The sequence below is a fragment of the Erigeron canadensis genome, chromosome 2 (genome assembly GCF_010389155.1).
Source record: "Erigeron canadensis isolate Cc75 chromosome 2, C_canadensis_v1, whole genome shotgun sequence".
NCBI lineage: Eukaryota > Viridiplantae > Streptophyta > Magnoliopsida > Asterales > Asteraceae > Erigeron > Erigeron canadensis.
The window spans coordinates 35,233,506-35,260,151 of record NC_057762.1 but is presented as its reverse complement, the minus strand read 5'-3'; the positions used below and the strand labels follow the sequence as shown (position 1 = coordinate 35,260,151).

Sequence of the window (26,646 nt, the reverse complement as noted above, 5' to 3'; positions counted from 1 at the left end):
GCTAAAATGCGTCCTACTTTTCCTGACTTTTTTTTAACAACGTGCCTACTTTTCATAAAGCTAAATGCTTGACTAATTTTTACAACGAACCGGCCTTCTATCTTTTCTCATTGGCAAATTTCTTTGGCAGTGCATCTTTTGAAAACTAACTACAGATTAATTAAGAACTCAAATTGTCAAAAAGAATGATTTTATCAATTTACACTATTTGAACATGTGTGGATGAGTGGATCCAAACTGAATAGAATACCATCAAGTTCAGATTCAAATCAATATATTTTGTTTGAACTTAAATGCATTTTAAAAAAGTCTAAAAATTCTTCATGTAAAAACTTTCTATGTAGTTCACATATATCCCCAGGCACCGTCCTGGGTCAGCCATTAAGATGTCTTTCTTCATTCGTCAAATGTCTACGTGATAAATAGATGATGAACACAGAACAAGTTTTATGTTTTGTGAAATTGAGACTTTCTAACGTAAGGTATAATAATTAACGAGTACTAATAGTCGTGCGCATTACACAGATTGACTCATAATAACCATAATGTCTTTATCAGTAACCATTATTTCTAATCAGTGATAACACAAATTATAATATATAGTAAGAAAAAGACAGAGCACGAAAGTTAAATCAGTCAGTCTAAATATAATATTTCTAATCATATGCTTTTAATCAAAATAAATATATAACCAAAACTTTTATAAGGCATCTAATCATAAATATAGCGTCATGTGTCGATTAAAGGAAGATACAATCCTATTTTAATTTATTGGTAAATATGAGACGAACTGGACGATACAATAAATTTTAAGATATTGAGACTTTTTAGTAGTTATCAAAAAATATATCATTTCTCATTTTCAATATCTACTAAACAAATGTACTCTACTAAATTTTTTTCCTAAACTCATTTTTAATTACCAAAAGAAAAAGAGAATTTTAAAGAGGTTTTTTTTAGGATGACTTAAATATATATTTTATCTATATCTATATTTCTATATTATAAAAATAATAGTTTTTTATTTTATTTTTGGGAATGCCTGAAAATTAAATATGAAATATTTTAACTTGGTTACCCATTTGCTTTGGTAATATTTAATTTAATTGGATTAGGACGTCCACACTTTGATTCGTTCGTTAAAGTCTCCTTGTACATTCCCACTTTCAACTATATGTCATTATGTCTGCGAGTCGCAGACTGCGACCAATATATACCATTACGGCGAGACGTTAGTTGAAACTTGAAAACATGAAATAGCTTATCTATTGATGCATTTATTCATGCAATTTGGGAGATCAAACACTAAATAATGGTGGTCGTAATTACGTATTTCGATTCGTGACGTATTCTATTTACAGGGTTAAAACTCAACAAATTATTTATTTATATATATTTTGGAATAAAACAAAATCGAGTCCGATCCTTTTCATAGAAATGTCATTTCTTTAAATTAAACCTTTCTTTTTGAGAGGTATGACATCTATGTATTCCATTTCACTATTTTCGAAGGAGTAATCAATTCCATGCATGTAATTTGAGATAAATTGAGAAATAAAATATGTTGGCTAACAATATTAATTAATATTAATTAGAGATCGATGTCTTGTTGACAATGTCACACTAGTTAGTTGTTGCTGCGAAAGTTTTTCTTTTCAACATATCTAGCGTTTACCTATCTTAATTTTACAACCGTAATCTCCCATTTTTATCTTGAATTAGGATCCTCTAAAGTTATTTTCATGTTTGGATGCTCTTAAGCCTTTAATTGCAAGCAAGATCGATTTTCCTATTAATATTTGGGTTAATATTCCGTTGTTATTAAAATAAGAGATCAATGCATAAAATTGTGCTAAACTTTATTGTTCAGTTTGATATTGTGTGTACTTAATTATATTTAACTTGTAACCTTTATTGTGGTATATATTAAACTTTTAAAACTCGTGCTGGATTTTTTATCATCTTGGCCGTTGTCTCATTATCTGTGGCAATACTTGCATCTGCGATTTTAATTTTTACAAGCCACTGCTAGCAAGGTTTGATGAGGGATATCCATTACACCATCTTTAAATTTATTGGTTATTTCTCGGCTACCATTGCATCTTTCTGCCTCACCGTTGTCGTATTTGTCCCCCTCGACCTCAACCCATGGATTGCGTATCCTGTCATATGTATTCTATTTACTGCCACCCTTTTTGCCTGCTACTACCTTCTTTGGAAATATGTATGTGTTTTTCAACCAGATGACAACCAGTTCCAGCTCCCCATCCATAAGCTTGCAGGTCTTTTTATTACCCCGCCTTTCTGTATCACATGGTTTGCGTTCGTCTCCCATGGCCTTCACTGGATCAGGTATATGGTCTTGTGTCTTAACTTAACGATCCTAGTTGCATCTTGCTTCTTTACTGCATATATGACCCTTTTTTATGAAAGGAAACAACTTGGCTACTCATCCAATGATCCAACAAGACAAAAAGACCATCAATCATCCTATGGGGTTTAGCTTAGCTTCTTGATATCTTACCTAGAATAAAAGGTTTCTCAGACTTCGCTTACTGTGTTTTGTTTTATGGATCCATGTTTTTGTTGAATATTTACTTCATGTAATGTACTTCAATGAAATGCAATGCTTTTTCTTTTCTTTATTTCTTTATCGTCTTTGTATATACCTCCTACATATGAGGGAAACCCATATAATAGAGGTTTTTAAAGTTGGATACCCATAACACAAATTAAACTTGATATAATAAATTACACTTTCATGCACTAATCTTTTTAAATATTGATTTAAAGTTGAGATTAATTAAAGTTATAGGGTTGTTTGAATATACGGGATTGAAATTAAAAGTTGGTTGTGAACTTGTGATTATTAAACCCAATTCATTAGAAGCTCGAGATCAGCTACGTTTTTAGGCTATCTCCAATGGGGTGCCTTTGAGTTCCGTTAAAGTTGTCCAAAACTAAGGATTTTTTAAAGGATGTCTTTACCTAAGGGCATGCTATTACTTGTCCTTATCTAATATATTTTTGTTTTTAGTTTGAGGTAAAAAGATGTGTAAGGATATTTGTATGGTTGGAGATAAAATTATAGGATTTGAAAGATTCATAAGGATTGGTAAGGATATGATGTGGCAGCTCAAAGACGCCTTTGGAGATAGCCTTAGCTATTTTGATCTTGATTTTTGTCTTGAGCTAGCACAGTAAATATGTTTGTCTAAGAGTTCGAGATTAATTAAAGATCCAATCTTTGGATAACGGCCTTGTTCGTATATAACCAACAAATTAAATAAGTGGATTGAATTGCCACCATCAACACGATCATCCTCGATCGACTAACTTGAATATAACTAATGCGATCCCTTACTAAGCTATTAGATAGAGAGACGTATGTTAATTAATACAAACATATAGACGTATATGTACATACATAATGATATACATCTCTTTAGTTATGCATAGTTGCATAGATATACGCATATGGCATATGTAGATTATAGTATGCTTTTTACTAATTTGTGTACATCCTAAAGTCTACCTTTTGCTTCACCAAGTTCACACCATATTTTGGTGTCTATAAATTCACTTTTTCTTAATTTCATGATGCATCTCCATGAACTCAAGGATAACCATGTCTAGAGCCATCACCCTCTTCCTCATACTATCCCTTCTCCTAGCCTCCACACTATCGGATGCCACCCGCCCGATGTCCACTCTCCGAAAGACCACCTGCTTCACCTCACTAGTTACAAAATCTGACAACAAGGTAGGGTAATTAAATGTCTATACTATTGTCTAGTTAATAATTACATGCATCACCAATTATAATTGATAGATATTGTCTAGTTAAATCTCTATAGTATAGTTTTTCTTTGAAAAAGCCAAGCGAATCACTTACATCCATTTGTGTGTGTTTTTCATTTATTTAGGATGATGTTGATGAGAGTTGTGAAGGAGTTGGAAAAGAAGACTGCTTGACGAGAAGAACACTTGTTGATGCTCACCTTGACTATATTTATACCCAAGAGAAAAACCCATAATATTATTTATGCTAGAAAGGGTTTATATATATTGTGGTAATCCAAATATTGTTAGTTATGCTAAGTAAACGTTCATGTTAATGATCGACGCAAAATGACTTTTCGACTGTGAGCTAGTAATGTATATATTATTATTTTTAATATAAGATATATGTACACCTTTATGAATTTGTTCGCACTAATTAATTGTAGACGGTTATATGGAAGAGCAATTCAACAAACTTAGAGCATCGGTTGATAAAAGCTTTTTATTATTACATTAAGCTTTATAAAAAGCTTTGATTAATTGGAGTAAAACTTTTTATATAATGACTTGATAAATTTCAAGTCATTTGAGCAAACAAATACTCTCTTTCGTTTAAACTATATTACTAAAAAATGTATCAAAGACTTTCTTTAGTGTTTTATCATTGGAGGAAAAACTTTATGAAAAGCTTTTTTATAATAAGTCTTTGATAAAAAGCTTTCAAAAAACAACCATTGTGGATGCTCTTATATGCAATTTCAAAAGTGTGTATACTATAGAGTAATATGCACTTTTAAGAAACTATAGAGTGCCAATGGATTAGTGACTTATTTGGTAAGATTTTAGATATTGGGGAAATTCTTCACGGTTCAATTCTCATTTTCTACATTTACAAGAGTGCCTGGTTCAGATATGCCTGGTTCGAGATTCACATAATGTATAATTGGATGTCACTGTAATGTCTCTAATGTTAACTACCGGCAAATAAAAAAAAAACAAAACTATAGATCATAGAAGAGAGAGCAATAATTAAAATTAAAGAGATAAAAATACCCATATGGGCCTTTGCATGGGTTCACAATTGGGTTTCAAAATATACCCCAAAATCCATTTCTAATAGGTTTAGAACTTGGATACCCAGTTAACCCACTTATATTATACGGCAATACCCAAAAATAAATCGATACCAAAATCCCAGAATTGGAGCAGAGAAACAAGATGTTCAATAGAAGGAGATTCCTGTCGCTCCCCATGGTTATTGGAGCTGTTGTGTAAGTTCTAGAATCATTTAATTTAATTTATAATAATTAAATCAATTATTCTGGATCTACTTATGCACCTTCCCTTCATGAATTTTATACATTGCTTATTAAGTTATGTAAGTTTTTTTTGCTTGGTTATGTATGTTTTTGGTATGCCTTAATTTAGATGTTTATGGGGGCGTTTGAATTATCTTATTTTAGGCTTATTGTAGTTTGAGTTCATTGCTTATTTATGCTGATAAGCTCAAGTTGTTAGGGGTGTTTGTGTTAGCTTATTTTGAAGTTTATTACTGTAGCTTATTTTTAACCATTGGGTAATAGCCCAGTGGCCACCAACCGCCACTTTAAAGGGGAGGTCTTGGGTTTGAGTCTTGCCAAAGGCAAACTTGAGATAATCAGGGGATTATTAAGTGGTCGAGAATCAACTGGCTGGGAGATTAATGGGTACCAAATGGTACATGGGATCAGGAGGTTTCCATCCAATTACCTTTTTTTTTTGTTTATTACTGTAGTTTATTAGGTTCGGTTTATGTTAAAAAGCCACTTTTTGTGGCTTGTTTTCAGGCTTACAACCTTGCAATATTAAGTCACAGTAAACTTATTAGCCTAAAAATAAGCCACAAAAGGCAGTCTTACCAGATAAGCCAAACCTAAATAAGCTAATAAGCTCGAAAATAAGCTAACCCAAATTTGAATAAGCTTATAAGTGAGAAAAATGATGCTCTTTGAAATTTGGGCTAATTGTTATTAAAGCATCGAACTATTCTTTCAATCTTGATCATTATTATGACTACTCAACCAATAAAAATGTCTAACATTTGTGTTTACCTTTCACAGTCGTCTAATTTAAGATCCGTATTTATTAAAAAAGAACTTCCCAAATGAAATTCCATACTAGTTTCAAACTCATCATCTTCTCAAACTTTCTCGTCCAACTCCATTTTTTTGGACAAACTTCACTTTTTCCTGCCCAAGGCCCACCTTCATCTTTTTGGGGCGAATTCCATGACTTTCGGCGAATATATTTTCTGTCAAACTCAACTGATGGGAAACTTACTTCCCTGCTACCATTAGCTTATAATGCCCACTTGTTTTTGGCTCCCAAATGTGGTCTTCGACTCTTCATTGTCATGTGGTGGCCATTATTTCAACTTATCAATGGGGCTTCCAATAGTGAAAAAAATATACACAGAGACACTCAAAGATAAAAATTCATAGAGTACTCAAAATCAAACTCGCTTTGCTGTCATTTTCTCCATTTCTTGTTTATCTTTGTTTTGAACTCATACAATGATTTCCCGTAACAGACTCTTGTACAGTCACAGAAGTTTGTAATTTTGGGTATTAGAAGGTATAAACTTTTATGCATTATATTAAAGTTATTTTCTTTCTATGTAATTTTAGGAAACAAAAGATGGAAGAAAAGAAAGTGCCACATAAGAAAATAACTATGTTTCATCAGATTTTAGAGTCACATAAGACCATTCGTAACCGTTCACCCTTTCACCTACATTTTTTTCTGCCACATCAGCGTCACCTTCTTATTTCTTTCACCTTCTACTTTTCGCCTTAACCATTTACCTATCATTTGGTCCCCACTTTTATTTAATTAATAACACAATAGATACATTTTAATAATTATAAATAACATATTACTCGTATTTCATAAGCTTGTAAAAGATTCCAGGCCCCACAAATACTCCTTTTCAGTAGGTGAAAGGTTTAGCCAAGTGACTTTCACCTTTCCATTTAACCTACATGTAATAAGGCTTTTACCTACTATTGGACACATTTCACCTTTCCATTTAACCGACCGTTATAAATGGTCTAAGACGCATTTTGAAGATATCCTGTGAAACATTCATTTTAGACATTTTGTAGTTTTTTTTATTTTTTTTATAGGTAACTTTTATTCACAAATAATCACCCACTCAAACGAGTGATGACACTATACACGTATTACATACAGAAATTGAAGCTTAGCCAATCCTGCCAGCTAATAAAACCATCCCTAGCTCTATTACAATACCATAGCCCATACGAAACCAAGTGTTTTAACTTCTTGAAAAATCCTATCAACATTGACATTTTGTTCGAATCTTTTTTCGTTCCTTGCCTTCCAAAGACACCAACAAGCCACAAACACAATGCCCTTGAAGACCTTTCTCGCCTTCTTGCCAAGCCCAACATACTTATGCATTTCGACAATATCTTCGACAGTAAAAGGATATAAGGGACTTGCACCACTCACTAAGCTAATGCCAAATCTTCATTTTTTTAGGTGAGTAGTCATAATAATGATTGGAGGATAGTACGGTACCTTTAGAACACCCCCTCTTAACTGTTTTTTTTATGGCTATTTGGTTATGCTTATAGGGATTCTATTTACTTAAATTGCATTTATTTATTTTTTTGGTATAGGTTAATTGGATCGCATTTATTGTTTAGAATTATGTAAAACCCTACCGGTCAGGTACAAAGGGATTGAGGTTTAGCAATTATCGTGTGGTCTTTTTCAGTATTGGTGTTGTCTCTGGAAAAGCTATATTTGGACCACCAGTGGATGAGTACTGGAAGAAGAAACTTGCGGAAGAGGCTGCTGCCAAGGAGACTGACACCAGCTCGTCTTAATAGATTTTAAAAACAGTGAAGATCGTTGAATGAACATTTGCAGTTTTCTGTTGCACGTTCGACTGATGTATTTAAGTCCGTGAAAGTAGCTTACCCCCCTGCAAGAAGTTGAAATATGCTGAACTGTTGGGTGTAACAAGTGTTAAACTTATGAGTACAGTACAGAATGAAAGTGTCTCTTAGTTCATTTTTTCTTGACCATGTTCAGGAAGCACAAAATTACAAGTTATATTCCAAGTTTAATAAAAGCTTTACTTTCATACTTGCATATCAGTATGTTCAGTGTCGGATTTAAACAGAATTAGCAATCTCTATTTGTTGTGCTGCAGTTTGTTATCGTTCCAAAACTTTTGACCATGTTTTGGTTTTTTGGATTTGATGCAAAGGCCAAATCAAATTGAACTGCTCCAATTTAAGACACTCGGTTTGGTTCCCAGAAAGTGAAAGGCTGTTAACTGTGTTTACATTGGTTTACATTACAATGATAAATGTCCAATACACATTAGTTGGTCTTCATCCAAAATGCAAGATAACAGTGAAAGGTGGTTCCTCTATGATGAATTCGGCCTTTGTTGGTCCAAAAACCATATATAAGTATCGATCATAACCGATTCAAGTTGGATTTTAGGAACCCATACTATTCTCAAAATCAAACCAAAATCACAATTGTGTTATAAAGTATGCGAATTTCAATATTCATATACTTGAAGTTCAACCCTGTATACAGTATAACCTAAAGGGTCAAATACATAAATTTAAAACTGCTACAATATTATTGAGCTGTGATAAGCTATAACAAACATACAACATGTAAAATGAAAAGGGACAACTTCACTTCTATTTCACTCTATTCAACTTCTTTGAAAATTTTTTCTCCTTTATTGATTCATCAACAACAATACTTTTCGAGCCACCTTCCAAACTCTGCAAGGGCCGATACTTGATTCTAGACAACCGCTCCTTCGTTGCTTCAAGTCTAGTAGTCTCATCCTTCTTAGCCTTAAGAAAACCCGAAATCTGCTGCTTACAAAGCTTAATCTCCATCTCTAACGCATTAATCCTTGAAGCAACAGGCACACTACAATGCTCAACAATCTGTTTTTGCCTACTATGAATAATTGCAGGCTGCCACACCTTCAAAGCCGTAGAAGCTTCCCTCACTTTCAGCAAATTCTTTAACTCAACAATCGCGGATTTAATCTTGTCGTTTTCCTGCACCAGTTTTCCCTCTATTTCATGCAACTTTCTTTTGTGTTCGTGAACCTGAGACTCTACTCTAAGCACGGCTCTTTTTTCCGCCAACAGCCTCTTAACTTTATCCTTGTCAAACTTAATCTGGTAAAGCGTTTTGGGAGGCGGGTAGTTGGTGGAAGACGAAGGCTGGGTAGGGAAATCAAAAGTCAATAACTTTGACCACAAAACGCCTTCTTTTGATAGACGGTTAAGGCGTCTGCAAGTCATGGATAGGCAACAAAGATCTTTGTAGTTCAAACATGTCGTTTCGACTCCTAGCTCCAATATCCACCTCCACAATTCGTCGGGTAACGACATCTATAAAACCTCTAGAATATTATATTAAAATTTAAGCTTAAAGTTTAAGTATTCAGCCCCGTTCAGCTCTTACGAGTTCAGACACAATTATAAATAGAGAGATATTCTGAAGCCTAATTTACTGATATTGGATTCGGGTGGAATTGTTTACACCATCTAAAGAATTGGTTGATGATTTCTATTTGATAACAAAATAAGTAGAATTCACCAAAATTTAGGGTTTAAAGATTTGTTGGTGGTAGACAGTAGTAGGATGCAATTGAATATATTTTGGAACTGGAATTAGAAATAAATGAATTTTAAAAAATTAAAAATCAAAAACCAACCTGTGGAGGAAGAGAGCGATCGATTGCGTTGAGAAGTTGATTGATAATTTGATATGATAGCCGTGAAATTTCAGCCCAATTTCTGAAGTTAGCAAATGTTAACATTCATCCCCTTTAAGTTTCTATTTTCCTTTTTTTAACAATAAATTTAGATTCGACATTTTTTTATTACTTTTACTTTATAATTTATACTAATACTAATCTTTAAGGCCCATTCGATTGACGAATAGTTTTAAAAAATATATATATATCAAAGGTAAATATCAAAATAAACAGTAAAACATGTGAAAAATAACAAATCATGAACAAAAAATAATTAAAAGAATAAACCCTTTTATAGTAGAAGAAACCATAATCACACTACAATTGATAACAATAATTAAAAAAAGATGAAAAATAACAATAACATAACAGATCCATATCAAATAACTTTAATTGTCATGTTGACTAACTTTGACCGTAAATCACTTTGTTTGTTTCATGTAACACTTGATATAAAATATATGAATGGATTGGGTTTTTAATGTACTTTTCATTCATATAAGTTTCATCAACTAACATATAATACAAACAAAGTTATTTATGGTCAAAGTTAGTCAACATGACAACTAAAATGGGACGGGTGGAGTAATAAACAAACACAAATAAAATACTAAAAATAAAATTAAAGTGATATTTATTTTTTGTTTAAAAATTTACTGAATTTGATTTGTTTATTAAATATGGAAGGAGAAAAATAATATAAATGAGAATGAGGAATAAAAATTTAGGTTGTATATATAATAATTTATTTGAAGGGTTTATGTTGTCATCCTTATTGCCATATGGTGCATTTGGTTGGCTAGAAACAAGCATGTTTTTAGCCACATCAGGTCATCTCCAGATCTAATAATGGTTGAGATCAAGATGATATCCCAGCTTTGGTTATCCTCACGTTCTAATGGGGCTGCCACAAATTTTACCACCTCTTTAGCCTAGCCTTGTTTTCCCCGCTGATCCTGGTCCGTTGTTCATGTTTTTTCTAGCATACATCTTTTGCCCCTACTTGGTCTTGGTTAATTTTCTCTTTTGTTATTGTAATTGGTGCCTTGGTAGAACTCTTTGTAGCCTGCGTGCCGTTAGTGATGGATGATATTGTTGGATAGTTGTGGTGAGTAGGGGTCTTCGGGGATTGTTTGGGTTTGTATAAAAACACCACGGTGTGAAAACTGGTGGCTCGAAATCTATCGGTAGGAGTTTTTCTTATGTCTTGGTTGATCTATACTTGACATAATTTTTTTTTTATATCTTTTGCAATATAATAGTTGAAGTCCCAGGATATATCTAGATTGTGCAGTTTTGTTGATATTTCTAGATATTTGGTGCTTGTAATCCATGTCTTCTAGTACCTTGCTAGATTACAGCTTATTAATATATATCACCTTTGTCGTTCAAAAAAAAACCCTTAACTTTGATATAAATGATATTTTAGTTATATTTTAATTATACTACAGTTTTATATAAAGACTTTTCATGTTTTACTTTAATTCATTGTAATTTTTTGATAATGAAATTTCATTTTACTTGTATTAGTATTACTTGTATTTTACTTGTATTAGAAGAAAACAAATATTAAATTTGACATTTTTGAGTTGAGTACGAGCTATTTTATAGCATTTAGTAAATTCAAACTTTTTTAGTTGACACGAGCCACTGACCTAGTTTATAGCATTAGTGAGCCAAGCTCCCGTCTACATGATGAAGGCTTGTCAAACTATTGAGCCAAAAGAGTCGTGTCACAAACTTCCTTTGCGACTTCCATAGTTCCATGGTTATGGATTCAACTAGAGGGACTCCTATCAGCAATCTAGTATTACATTTAACCTTAATCTTAGTCCATACTTATAAAATGGAAAAAAAATAATAATGAAGCATCTTATTGTAAAACATACATATCCAGATTTATGTACAAGTAGCAATTCAAAGTGCCATAATTTAAATTCACAGAAACTGTTAACATGATATTCACATAAGGAAGATACATAACAAATTCATTAACAATGTGTAAAAGACAAAAAACATCATCATGCCACATCGATGTCGTCAACATCAAGCCAATCATTCGGAACCTTCGCCTCAGAGTTGCGACCGCTCACCTGTCGAGGTCCAGCAGTCGAAGAGTCACTGCCAAGCTGAACCCAGTCTCGTGAGTCTTTTGTTGACGAATCAGAACCATTTTTGTAATTTGCAGGGACATCTCCATCGTCTTCCTCAAGATCACTGAACGATACGTCCTCATCATTCTCGATGGGGATTGTAGTTGTACCAGTGACGTTCTCTGAGTTATCATCTTTATCATCGTCATCCTTCAACCAATCATCATCGTCTTTATCTTCAGCTACATTTTGATTTGTTTCGGTCGCATTTCGTGGCTCCTCTTGGATAACTGATTTGTCTACAATCTGAACTTCTTCAGATGGGATGGGATGTTTTTCGGTCTTTGCATCAACCGAAGTACCAGAGGTGGATGCTTGAGTTGTAGATAGCTCAAGTGGCACAGATTCTGATTGAACGCCAGATGGCTCAGGAAGATGCTGTTCTTGAGAAGAATCTGGCTTAAATTCGGAATAAAGAAGGTTATTTCCCGACCCTTCCTCCTCCTTTGCCTGGGAGCTTGAACGCCCCTTCAACTCGTATTTCAGCGCCGCTCTGGCTTTCACAATCTGCATGAAAGTAAGATATGTTGTAACCCAACCAGTTAAATCTGGAACAAACATCCAACAGTCCCTACCAGTAGGTTATCAAACAGAGAAATACTTTGTTACAAGGAAATAAAAAAGATCATGTGATTCTCTCTAAAGTCTCAAGTGTCACAAATAGCAAATAACTGCCAAATTATGTCATTTTTCATTAGAAATACTTTGTTATAAGCTATCAAACAGACAGATAAATTATACAGATTACTTGACGAGAAGCCATTCACTAATGATCAGGTAGTTAAGAAAAGGCGAGCTGAGTATAAAACAAGAAAGAAAATCAAGAGAGGTCTCCACAATCGATCAGCTATAGAGACAACACCTCTATTCTAGGCCTCTTGATAGGTAACGTTGTGATCTAAATCAGATCCCTCTATGTGACCCAAAGGGATAAAAAAAAAAGATCTACTTGTTGACGATAAACCCACTTGAGAAGAAATTGTAGAAACTAAAAGATAATTGATCATGTGAAAATATATGAATGCCATAAGAGGACGTAAAGAAAAAAAGAAGTATGCCTTTATGCACTACAGTTGTAGTGTGTAACAACCTAACAACTTTCGTAATCTCAGGTTGCCACATATACCCCATTGCATATAACAGATGAAGCTCCAGTTTTATGACATTAGAGAACCATTGTTGACTGACGAGGCTTCCATATACTATCAAGACCTTGTCAGCTAGGAAAAAGAAACTAAAAAGTTCTCCATATATAGAAACAGTATATTAAAAGTATATTTTCTCAAGAAAGCTTCGGCAGATCCTTAAATGCCCACTCCACATTACTAAATGGGTCTTGCTAAATACAGCCCAAGGGACTGTAGTTAAGGTGCATAAAACAGTTGTACACTTACCATAAGATTCAAGGGGTGGGCTTTTGATATGAAATGTACAATTTTCCTATGCACGTTAACTACAGCCTTTGGGGCTGCATTTAGCATTTTCCTTGCTAAATATGCAATGTGTGAAGACTGAAAGAGTCCCCCTCAATCACCAACTCTTGAATACTACCACCCTTATATCGTGTGTGTTTCTATTCTAGGCTCTAGGCAAAGTGATAAACAAATAGCCTCCACTATTGCAACTCACCTAGAGTACATTGTATATGCAGCATGAACCGTTGATGTCATAATACAAAAAATATGCCCCCAAAATGGCCTGGAATATAATACACCACTATAATGGACCTGCTAAGGCAATAGTCTGATGTTTTCAAGGGTCATTTCTATTATTGTGACTTTTGTCTTTTATATTATTAACATAAGACAATAAATCAGCAGAGAAATAGCATGGCAAACAAAACTATTTTGGATTAAAACTTTCAAAAGAAATAGCAAGGGCAAACAAACAGATGCCAAAGCCATAATCGCTTACTAGAACACTTACCTCGGGTGTTGAAAGAAGTTCCGCTGCATGAGGTTCAAGTCTGGGATGCAGCAGCACAAAATATATCTTCCAGAAAGAGCTTTCACTCATATAACCAGGGCAGAGTTCTATCCTAAGTGCAGCCAACCTTGGTGCCAAACTTTCAACCGTCAATGCATGCTCTTGTTGTGCATCAGACAGTTCAAAATCTAAAGTATAAAAAGGGAAGGTTATTTCAATTATCAAAACCACTTCAATATGGCAAGCTAAGGTACTACAGTATTATTTAATACAGATACAATCTCGACAACTACCTAGTTATAAACACATGATCTCATAAATGAATAACTAATGCTTCAAACCGAAAAAGTTCCCCAAACAGCAAACCACTTGAATCTATTCTCCTTCCATCCTATAATCACAGTTCACTTCTAATTTTAAAAAAATAAAAAATCGGACCCTCTTTGATCCCAATCTCTTCATTACCAACACATATAACAGGACTAAACGCGCCAAAAAGTATCTCACATCTTATAATTCTAAAGCCTGACAGGACAGGACAGGACTACTTATATGAACAATATTAAAAATAAACGAATAGATGTATAGATATAGATGTAAATATACCTTCTTGGACGTGGTGTTGATCATCAAAATCGGGCAGAGGGAAATCAAGCCAAGTTTCAGGATGCATAGTAATATCTCTAACAAAAGCAACAACTTCATCAGTCACACCAATGGCTTCACCTGCTTCTTTATTCAACACATAGTCCTCTCCATCAGCCGACAGCTGCAGAAAATTCGTTGCGATTTTCGTAATCTCGGAAACATCTATATTCGTTTTCAGCTTCGATATTCCACTTCTAAATCTCCCTCCTATCTCCGCAAAATCTCTTCTAATTCCAGATATAGCTTCCGGAGCTTCATCTTCCTGATCCGATTCGTGATCCGAGTGTTCGGGTTCTGGTGGTGGTGGTGGGGCCAGAAAGGAAGCGACGCCCCAAAACTGACGACTTAGGGTTTTGGTGATTTCTGATAAGTCTTCTTTAACTCCACGGTTTGGAGATAACGGTGAATCTTCAGCGTTATCTTCGACGTGATCTGGATCTTCTTCTTCTTCTTGATGTTTGGGAGGTATTTGATCGGTGTGGTCGTCGGCGTTATTGAGGTCGAGTTGTTGGAGAGTGTTGGCGATGGATCGAGTGAACCATGACATTGTGGAATGGAATGGAAAGGAATGAATGGTGGTGGGATTGGGGAATAGAAGAAGGAAATACAATAATAGGTTTAAGTTTTTTATTTTGTTTTGTGTGTTACTTTCTTCTACGTCACCAGACCAGCTTCACCCTCATATCTCATATGGTATTGATAATGGTATTGACGAATTTTTAAATCAGAGCTCGGAGTTTTTACAGTTTTTACAGTTAAGGCTAGATCAATCCATCATCGATTATCTTATGACCTATGAACCCATATGATTATTCATCACCTATCATCCTACTAACTACCCCTAATTAATAACCGAAATAACGAAGCCCGTATCGTATCAAAAATTTGTCGAAGTATATCTTATGAACTCTCTAATGAAAGAACATGAAATTTTAAGAACACCCATATAATTTTTATAATTTATCGATGTACGATTTTTTAGATAAAAGATTTTAAATGAATTAGAAAAATAAAATGATTTATGCACGAGAGGAAAAAAAAATGAGTAATTAAAATTTGAGAATTGAAAAAAATTTAAGTGGCTAAGATTTGATCTCCTGGTCTCAAATTAATTCACCCCTATAGATACATAGATATTTTTAAACTTTACTTAATAATTTTAAAAGATGTATCATACTAATAAAGAGATTGACATATGTATTTTTGAAAATGGCAAATAAAATGGAGAAGGGAGAAAATCAAGTGAATATGCGCGCCATGTATAATAAATATATTTAGATTGCACTGATGCGACATTTTCTAAATATTCTTTTTACAAGTTAACCTCTCTCATACAAATTAATCTTTCATACAAAGGTTAGAGGGTCTTTTTACATCTTAACCTCTCCATACACCGTCGAAATACAGTTGCTTTGTTGTTGTGTTTTTTTTTTTTTTTTTTTACAAGTTAACCGCTGATTAAACGAAAATCCATATCTAACATAATTTCCTGGACTTGAAGTAGTAGAACTTTAATGTAGACTTGTAGTTGTTTACTCGTGTCCAGGTTCGTGGCGGACCTGGGCCATTCTCAGTCAAGACTTAGTTTTAGTATTTGATCTAAGATAAATATAAAGGGCAAGACCAAATAAGACGTTAACTAACCAGTAATCACTAATCGGTAATCCAACTCTGGTCTCTGGGTACTTGGGCCCAATTTGCTGAGCGTGTTTTGGGCCTGGTCTCAATAAATGTTCCAACAACATTGCTCCTGTATGGCTCAATGGCTGTAGCCTCTATGGTGTACACAACCCTTAAATTCATAATCTTATTCATAATTTTATGAGAAATTGTCAGAAGTTGTCCCTGTGGTTTGCGTGATTAACATTTTCATCCCTTGGGTCAACATGTGATTGCTAATTGGTTAATTTGGTTAGGGAATGTTACATAATGAGCAGTTTACAAAACGGAACGGATAAGGTGTTACCTATGCAGATTAATGGAGAAGACAAGTCTCTGTTAACTAGGATGCATGTGGTTAGACGGGGTATCTTGTGACCCATTTTGAACTTTATATTGACCCCAATCCAAGATTATACGTGGCGAACATGGAACTTTTTGTAAAATAGGTCACCTTAAGATGGTTAGGGCTTTACCTAAACAAAATTGATGATATCCTAAATTCCTAACCATAATAAATAGATCAATTCTCTGACCAACGGCCCACTATTGTAGAAAACTCGTAGCCGGATCATGATCAGCCTCTTTATATATAAGCTTGTTTACCATGAAAACACAGGCATAATAATCGAAATGCATATCAGGACTAAAAAAATAGGTCTATTTTTTTCCCCATCAACACAAAGTGGAAAGGAAAAATAACTCAATCAATCAGCCACATGTTTTTAGTACGAACGATCGAAAGGGAATTGAAACAGTTCGTTTGTTTGTTCCTACAAAAAAGGATGCTTGGTCCAAGTCTTCAAGTCAGAATGGAAAGTCAACTATTCTCAGGAACTTGTTGGTAATCCCTCCTGCATAAATGGTATCTTGTATTATTATTACTAGATACAACTGGTACAATGTTGACTTTGTCTGATGTTTGACTTCCAACATCTTACAATGTGCATAAATTGAATCTTTTCTTGGATGAATGTGGCTAGAAGATCATGTCAAAAAGTCAGATATTGTTGTTATTAGCGTATTATTGGATGTAAATATTTTGTTGACTACTGAAAGACATATAAAAATAGTTTATTACTGATGTCGCTATCAAATAAATAACTCTATTATACAAATACATTGTAGTTAAGTTAGTCGACAGAAAATAATAGATCAATGCAACTTAAACCTAAGTAGACTACGCCAATGACCCGGTGCAACATTGCCATTATAACATCCGATATTCTATTTGGACCTGTATAATTGCTAACTGATCGTGTCGGAACTATTTTAAAGACTGTAATTTTTAGAACCGAAACTATTTTGAAGAATGTAACTTTTAGACTCCAAAGTCAAATATCAAAATCTTAATTTATGAAAGTTAAGAATGAAATTTGTATTAGGACGGTTTGGTAATTAAATCAGAAAAAAATGGGAAAGAATTGACCAGGTGGAGTTACGATGTTGTTGACTCGTCGTTTAGAATTTTTTTTTCTTTCATTTTTGTTTTTACCTTTTTTACCTTTTTATTATTCGGTTTGCTTTTAAGTATTATGTTTTCAATTTTTTAATATATATATTTTCAAGTCGCTCATAGTACAAATGTATTTTAATTTTCTGTGGTGGTTTTATCCAATCTTGAGTTCGATCCTTAGGGATGACAAGTATTGGGGTTTTTTTCTCCGAATACTTGTAACGGCCCAAGGTCAATATCTCGTAGTCTAGGGTACGTGCAAGGCTTCACTATTTACGGTGAGATTTCTCTAATGTCGAATACTGACTGAATGTTCGGAAAGAAAAATTAATTTGTGCGTTTTTTATATCTTTATAAGCGTTTACTTTTTTTTAAACTTTTCATGTTGGCTTATGATATTAACCTATGTTAGTATATTTTTATTTTTTCCACATATAGTCTAATTGATTGTCATATTTTATGTTGATATATTACAATAATTTAAATTCTTCTTCTTGTGCTATTTTGTAAATAATTATTGATAAAATTGTATATAAATATTTTCTGGAGAGGCTATACATACACAAATATGTAGTTACATGTTAAAATATTTAAAAGTTTAAAGTTAATGTTAATGTTAATATATTTTATATACAAAGTATCAATTTTGTAATATGTATGTCATTATCAAATTTCTTAGCTTAATAAATAAAAAAATCCGTTAATTAATATTTTTATTTGGATGGAACAAAAATTAACCAGATATAGTCGTGACTCGTGAGTTCGTGACCCACTTGAGGCTGCTATTGACATCATTTGTGATTATTAAATTCAATACACAACTTGGGTTGGGACGTGCAATTATTTTGCATGTTTTAAAATTCAATCTCCCTAATTAATTGGTAGTCAGAAGTCTTGAATTTGAACCAATTATAATTAGTTTATCACGATGGTTGGTGTCCGTGTGTTGCGGTGGTTAAACGGTAATGATAATACAAAACAGTGAGAGAGGAATCGATATGCGTGTGTATAAATAGGAAGGAGAAAAAAAGTGTGTTAGATCTTGGTAAGGTGTTTGTCTGTTTGTGTTTAGAGATATAGAATTAGAGTTAATGTGTGAATTAAGGGCAATATGAAAATATTGAAAAGATTGTTGAATTTCTTAAAATAGGAAGTCTAATATATTTTATAAGAGATTATATATATAATTAATTAGTTTTACTTAAAATAAAACAAATAAAACTATATGTTTTTTTCACTAAATTAGTTTTATCGTGTATCATGAAAATCATCTGAAATCAATATATACATGTATTTTCATTAATCTTTGTAACACCCCAATAATTTTAAGATAAATAAATTAACCCCTTTTTGTAGTTTTGACATTAAATTAATTTCCTAGTATTTTATTTTTAGATATGGGGTTAATTTAGTTGGAATTTTAGCGGATAGCGGGTAAAATAACCACAAATTAAGAGATGGTTCGTGGCATCCCCATGGAGTGCCAGCCATCTAACTTTCCATGAGTCATATTTCCATTCACCCTCATTTTCTTCACCTCCATTTTCCTCATGCAATCTCCTTCCTTTTCTTTTAAAATCAAAGATTATTTCTTCCAATCCAAGGATAGAAACCATAATAATAATCATCACCATCAAATAATCTTCATTCAAGAATTGAAAAGTTAGGGTTTGTGGGTATTGTGGTGGTGGCCAAATTTCAAAGAGAAAAGAAAGGAAGAAGAATTTCCAACTTAAGTCTTGCATTAACTTATTGTTTATTGAGGTATTGAATTCCCCTAATTTAGTTTTCATCTTTCTTTTGATATTAGGGTTCATGGAGTGAACCAATTTGAGGGTTTTTGCTAGAAGATGAATTATGGTTATATTCTCCCCAATTCCTTAGCTAACCTAGTTGTCATTGAGTTATATGATGTGTTTGATTATGAAATTGATAAGTTCAAAGTAATATTTTGAGTTTGCAAGAAAAGATGAAATTTTTGCTAGTTATTGAAATGTGGTTGTAAAAGGTAAGATGAACTACCTAATTTTTGTTGTTAAAGGTGGAAGTAACTCAATGGCAAATGGGTTGGGTTTTGGGTTTGGAAAAGGCTAGTGAATGAGAATTTGGTAATTTTGAGCAACTAGATGAAATGGCCACATGTTGGTGGTAAAATGAGATTTTTAGCAAAATGATAGATAATTGAGCTTGATGAGTTAGAAAGATTGAGCTTTGTTAAGTGAAACTTGATTTTAAGCCAACTCAAGGAAATTGAGTTTGGGTGAATAGGAATGCTAGTGAATCGTTAGTTTGGCTAAGTGAGTTAGCCAAGATTGTGAATAAAGTCTTATGTGCATATTGTATTGAATTGATAGGTTGAAAGCTTTGCAGTTGTTGTTGCATTGTTGATTGTTGATAGCCGCGGAGGAGGTGAGTATATTTGCATACCTTTATGTATACGTTGGTCCAATTACCATGAGATGTGAATGTTTCAAGCATGGTAATTGGTTTGGCGTTAAGCCCATGCGATAGTCTTTTGTGTTTTTGCCCATGCGATAGTCTTTTATGTATACATTGGCTACATGCGATAGTCTTTTGTGTTTTTGCCCTCCTTTGTATGTATAATTGTATGCAAGTATATTCACTAAGCCTTTGCTTATATTTTAGATGTTTACCCTCTTATATAGGTAGTTCCGGAGGAAGGAACTAGTGAGTGTTGATTGAAGGTAGTTGATTTAGAGTTTGAAGCGATTTTTGGACCTCTTGAAGGTAATTAGGTCATTCCCGGGTGAATGACGATCTTTTGATATCGAAGCTTAGTTATCCCTCATTTCTTGGCTCATGGTACATTTTAGTTTGGGGTCATGCTTTTGGTTAAAATTTCTGTAAATGTTCCAGTTGTAAAATTTTTGGATAGTTGTGAATTCATAATTTTGGTCAAAAAGGTGTCAAAGTGGGTAAATGACCCGTTTGATGGAAATCTTGATTTGTGTACTCGTTGATGTTGTAAATGTGTTTGAAATGTGTCTTTATAGTTGTTGGAATATTTGAAATTTAGTTTGTGGAAGTTGGGCAAATGAATATTATAGTTTGGAGTTGTTTGTTATGTCAAATGGCTGGTTTTTGCATCAGGCGCAGGTCAGAAAGTTCCCACTGAGTCGCAGTGGGAGGTGTCCTAACCCCACTGAGTCGCAGTGAGAGGTTTTTCGCTCGCAGATCAGAGATTTCCCACTGAGTCGCAGTGGGAGGTGTCCTAACCCCACTGAGTCGCAGTGGGAGGTTTTTCACTCGCAGATCAGAGATTTCCCACTGAGTCGCGGTGGGAGCTGTCCTAACCCCACTGAGTCGCAGTGGGGGTAAAAAAAAAAAACTTGTATTTTCGGTTTATCGAGTCGGGTTCTTTCAATCTTCATGTACCAATTTATCATAATTTAAATATTAAGATCTTGTCTTATTTATTTATTTTAATACATGTTTTTTAATAACCAACATCTATTACACGAGAACCCAACATTATATTCTATTGTTACCATCAAATACGTGTCAGTTTTACTTATAACTTATCACTATTCATATTAACTAGATCTATACCCGGTCGTTGACCGGGTTAAACAAATATTTATATATTTACGAAAACTTTATTTGAGTTAGTTCATCATTATTAGAATAGAAATAAAATAAAACAAATAATTAGATTCAAGAGATTATATATATATATATATATATATAATAAAATTAAAGAAAAAAATTATTTCTTACAAATCTGGATCAAAAAACATTGCATGGTCCTAATAACATGATACATTATACAAGATTAGATATTGAGCTAAGATTTCACAAATGAGTTATGTGTATGAAACCATAATATTATTTTTGTACTCAGTTGCATATAAAATGTTTTTAACACCCTAACATTATAAAGCTATCAATACTTGATCTAACTCAAAATCCAACTTACCAAAAACAACTAACCCAAAAATAACTCATATGATTTACCAGCCCGCTAACTCATTTGATTCGAAACAACTCATTTGACTAACTTAACTAAAACCAATCAATTTAACCTGTCATCTCTTTTAAACTAAAAACTACCAATTTGACCATGACCTAAAATCAACCCACTTGAAAGCATTAACATGTAAGTCATTTGAGCCCAAAGTAGCCTATCTGATCTGTCAACCCTCCAACCCATTAATTAATCAAGTCGACTCAAGACCACCCTGATTAACCCGTATAGATCCAGCTTCTAAATTGAAATTTATAATGGGTCGAGTTAGGGTTCGAGCTTTTCTTTATGTTAATTCCCCAACTCTTTATGTTGATTTTTATCATAAATTGTTAAAACGTAAGACCATTATATTCAGGAAAAAAAAAACATGTATGAGGCTTTTAGGGGGTTTTTAATTAGGAGCTTCAAAATCCTAAGTTTTTAAAAAATAACTCTTTTAAAGAAGATAGACTTGTTTGGATGTGCATTTGAGATTAAAAGTCTCAGCTCGAAAAAGCTCCTAAAAGTCCCTAAAATGTCTTTAAAATAAAACATTGTGTAAGAATGGTTGAAATAGAAGCTCTAGCTCCTAGCCACATCATCAAGCTTTAGCTCCAAACTCCTAGCTACTCGAATCTTTTCTACCAAACATACCCTAAAACCTAGTTAAAGTCTTAAAGTTTATGTTTTCTATCTATACACTAAAAAACATCATAAATATTAATGAAATCCTATATACAATATCTATGTTAGAATGTTATGCATTTGTTAAAACACCCCAGGCATGCTGGAACGTCTTTCTCATAAGCTTTTGTTACCTCCGCCTATCATTAGAACATTCTTAAAAAGTTATTATCTAACTTCACATAAAAAAAACACTAAAATAAATAAGGATTGTTGACAACAAAAATTGGTATATAATATCAATGTATGCATGTAAATGTCCAGACAACTTCAGGAAATGCAAATCTTCTTACTACAACATTTATCAAACTTTAATAGGCAAGATTTCTAATGTAATGGTATAATAATAGTTACATTAAATATCAAAAAATATTTACCATAATTAGATATCATAGTTGACTTTCAATTTAGATGGTGGAGATTGATTTGTAGGTTTATTTTTAATGGCTTAGATCAAAAGTAATCTTATTTTTTTCTCTTTGTAGTAGTAGCCATATATATATATATATAATTTATTTTACTTTACCACATCATCAAATATGACACCTACTTGGCTACTTACCTACTCCTTGTGTATATGACATTATTTTTTTTCATTCTATCATTTATCAACAACGTACTAACATGATACTCATACAATGCAGCAGCAATGATGGTGGTATGATGGCCTCGATAGATGATGTTAATGCATGGTGACAATACCAAATAGTATAGGTAATTGATATAAATGTAATTAAATTAAATAATATAGATATTTTATAACATAAAGGACTCATAATGTAAATTAATATAACTAACTTATTTTCATTAAATAAATATTCATATGAGGGAAGAAAAAAAACACATTTTCATTTGTCATTCTACTCGTTAGTCCTTCATTAGATAACTAATAATGAGTCACAGTGTGACACTCAATAGGGTTGACTCGTCATTCATTCATTCATTGGATGACAAGTCAAAGACAGACAAACAAGGAGGTATAATAAGGCCTCTAATAACTTGTTGTAAATTATAATTTACCGTTACTATCTTGCCTTTGAAATTTAGCCCCTAAACTTTTAACGTTTTAAACTGCTAATTGATTTACTTCTCAGAGTTCAATTTTTACCTACTTAGACATGGACCTTTTTTTCCTTTGTCAAACAAAAAAGTTAATTATATACCAAGAAAACCTAATTTTTATAATTGTTATAAGTTGACTTCACTACAAAAAAAATTGTCGTTAGTATAACACTTTTTAAAAATGTGAAAAAATTTATTAAGTTGTTCGTACTTAAAAATGTGAACAAATAGTCTACACTAAAAAGTGTGAAAAAATGTTACAAGTTTCACACTAAAAAGTGTGAAATTTTTTTACAAGTTTCACATTTGAAAGTACGAAGAAAATTTGTACAAACTAATAAGTGTGTACAATATTAGATTTGTATGCGCTTTTAAATGTAAAGATTATTTCTTCAATGTTAATTTCTACGCACTATAAAAATCATTTCTTCGCGGGTGATTTTTACACAATTGCGAAGAAATCACCCGCGAATAAATGATTTTTACACTTATAAGTGCATAAAATATAAAGTTTGTGCACGCTTATTATTATTGTGAACATTTTTTTCTACACTTTTAAATGTGAAATTTTTAAATTTGTACACACTTATTGATGTAGACATTTTGTATACATTTATAAGTGTGAACGATCCAAAAGTATTTTACGTACTTTTCAAAAGTGTGTAGAATTGACTAATTTATTGTAGTGCATGGTTTGAATATTAAACGCTATTTAGTGAAACTGTGAAAGTGTATATGACGTAACACTTTTATAGATACAGATTTTTGGAGTTATTAATTTATATTAGTTTTTTGTATACCTAGCTAGCTTCTTATGGGAAAAATTAAGTGAAATATATTTAACATGGTATCTTGGTATGAAATACGGAGTAATAATATGTTGTATCTTCAAGCAAGTAAATGAAAAAACAAACAACATAAAACATCTTTATTCGGGTTATTTTTGTGGATGCTATTTCAATTTTTTACCCAAAAGTAACGGCCCAACCGGTTTTTTCTCCCCCGTCAATGGACAGTGGTTCTAGACTTCTAGTCATTTTTGGCTTCTGGCCACTTACAAGATATTTATATAAAAAAAAAATTTGAAAATGAGATTTTCTATAAAAATAAAGGAAAATGATGGTTCACAAAATCTATATCTATACTTCTATACTTCTAAGGGGTGTTTGATAGGACGAAATCATAAAGAATGTACATGTAATAGAGAATGGAAATAACGAGAAAAAGAATGAGTATTTGAAAAGAGAATAGATTCCATTGTTTGGTACCCATAGAGAATGAATATATAAAAAAAATTAAAATTTTAAATAATAATACATTTATTACGTATAACATATTAAAAAAAAATTTTTTTTTTTTCATTCTCACCAATTCTCTACAATTTGTAGAGAATGGAGAGAATGAAATTGATTCCTCTTTCTCATTTCTCATTCCATTTCTTCGTTGTAAACAAACAAGAGAAGTCCTTCTCATTCCCTTTCTCACCTTTCCATTCCATCATACCAAACACCCCCAACTATAACTACTCTCCCCTTTTCAACTCTCTACCTTTAAAATACCCAAAATACCATTAATTTTCCAACACAATCCTAACTCAAACACTAAATCTATCTAATATATCCCTAAAATATTTTACACTCATATTTATCCAAACTATCTATCTTCTTTATTAATTAATTTACCACCTAATATTTCTATAATATTCTTAATAAAGTTATTTACAAAAGATACATCTCTTAACCATAAAATAACTACACTACCATTTACGTTAATTACTTTTAGATTAATAACCACATCGTTATCACCACCACCAGTAGCACCACCCGTTGCCGACATTGCCGTTGCATTGCGCGGTTACCCATCTCGTTATACAATACAACATTCTAGACACATTTATTATTGTATAATTAAAAATAGATGGTTTCCAGATATTCACCCAACTCTTGATAGTAGATAAAAAGCAAACATCATGGACCCTTAATTGGTTAAGGTATACATATTCTACGTTGTAGTCCATTTTTGATTTTGGAGAGTCTATATTATTTTGACTATTTATAGACTTGTATTATTGAAAATGTTAGTATGTATGTTGTGTCAGTATGATTGGAATGATCATATTCTCAACATACGTACGTGCTTTTATTGTTGTTAATATATAATACTATTATTGTTATTGAAATGATCATACTCTCAACATGTGCGCCCGTTTTGGTTAGTGTATGTAAGATTGCAACATTGCGACGTACAATATGGGATTCGGCTAGCTTGTCTTTTTTTTTTTCTTCATTTCCTTTTCACAACAAAAAATTTGTCATTTGTACACACCACTTTTTAAAAATGCGAAAAAATTTGCTAAGTTGTTCGCACTTATAAATGTGTACAAATAGTCTACACTGAAAAGTGTGAAAACATTACAAGTTTCACATTTAAAAGTGCGAAGAAAATTTTTACACACTAATAAGTGTGTACAATGTTAAATTTCCGGAAAGCGAGTTATCTGTGCATCAAAGAAGCAATCATAGGATAGGAATGGAAAGTACAGCAGTCGCTACTAGAATCTCAAACTGTACGCGCTTTTAAATGTAAAGATCATTTTTTCGCGGATGATTTCTTCGCACTATAAAAATCATTTCTTTCGCGGATGATTTTTACACAAGTGCGAGGAAATGATCTTCACACTTATAAGTGCATAAACTATAAAATTTGTACACATTTATTAGTGTGAACATTTTATTTCACACTATTAAATGTGAAACTTTTAACTTTGTAAGCACTTATTGATGTAGACATTTTGTACACATTTATATATTAATGTGTACAAAAGTACTTTACGCACTTTTCAAAATTGCGTATAATAAAGTGTGTAGAATTGATTAATTTGTTGTAGTGTTTATTTGAAGACAGTTAAGTTGATACTAGATGGGTGTACGCGCGTTGCGGCAACACTATCAAATTACAACATGCTCTACGCTTACGTTCAATATTTAAGGAGTTTTGTTGTATCATACAACAAAACTCTTTTATAAGTAGTTTGCTAGTGCCGCCCGCAAATTACAACTTGTATGTGTGTGATAACAGTTTTGGGGGTTAAATTTTTTTAGGGGTATTTTAGTTTAATTGTGTATATGATATATAGAAGATGTAAAAGAAAAAAGGTTAATATAGTCTTTTTAAGTTCTTAATTACTTAAAGATGAGGTTTAGTTTGTTTTATATAAGGTATTATGGATATATATCTATACTTCTATATTACTATATAAAAATTATAACCCCTATATTGAAAGTTTACATAAATGAGACATGTGAATTGACCAAAATACCATTAATGAATTAAATCACAATCAATCCTTAATAACAAATTACACCATTAGTCCATTATATTAAAAAAATATCTCTGCTAACCCCTTTTAAATAAATTATTTTTACCTACATAAATAGATGTCGCCACCACCGTCATTACCGACTCGCCGCCGCATTGCGCGGGTACTATGCTCGTA

At 32.7% G+C, this 26,646-nt stretch overlaps 2 protein-coding genes and 1 long non-coding RNA gene across 3 annotated transcripts; 1 reads left to right on the top strand and 2 right to left on the bottom strand.

Moving 5' to 3' along the window:
• Positions 1–4,881: 4,881 nt before the first annotated feature.
• On the top strand, positions 4,882–7,944 carry LOC122589306. Its single transcript, XR_006322250.1, has 2 exons — positions 4,882–5,054; positions 7,565–7,944. It is a non-coding gene; the product is annotated as an uncharacterized LOC122589306 (long non-coding RNA).
• A 411-nt stretch (positions 7,945–8,355) lies between these two features.
• LOC122589226 (F-box protein SKIP24) lies at positions 8,356–9,788 on the bottom strand. Its single transcript, XM_043761485.1, has 2 exons — positions 9,554–9,788; positions 8,356–9,227 (listed from the first exon to the last, which is right to left on the bottom strand). The coding sequence occupies exons 1-2, from the start codon at positions 9,656–9,658 to the stop codon at positions 8,514–8,516; spliced, it is 819 nt and encodes a 272-aa protein (XP_043617420.1). The 5' UTR covers positions 9,659–9,788; the 3' UTR covers positions 8,356–8,513.
• Positions 9,789–11,456: 1,668 nt separating this feature from the next.
• Positions 11,457–14,984, bottom strand: LOC122589819. Its single transcript, XM_043762141.1, has 3 exons — positions 14,281–14,984; positions 13,675–13,862; positions 11,457–12,255 (listed from the first exon to the last, which is right to left on the bottom strand). Exons 1-3 carry the CDS (start codon positions 14,867–14,869, stop codon positions 11,617–11,619), a joined length of 1,416 nt encoding a protein of 471 aa, XP_043618076.1. The 5' UTR covers positions 14,870–14,984; the 3' UTR covers positions 11,457–11,616.
• Between the last annotated feature and the right edge of the window lie 11,662 nt (positions 14,985–26,646).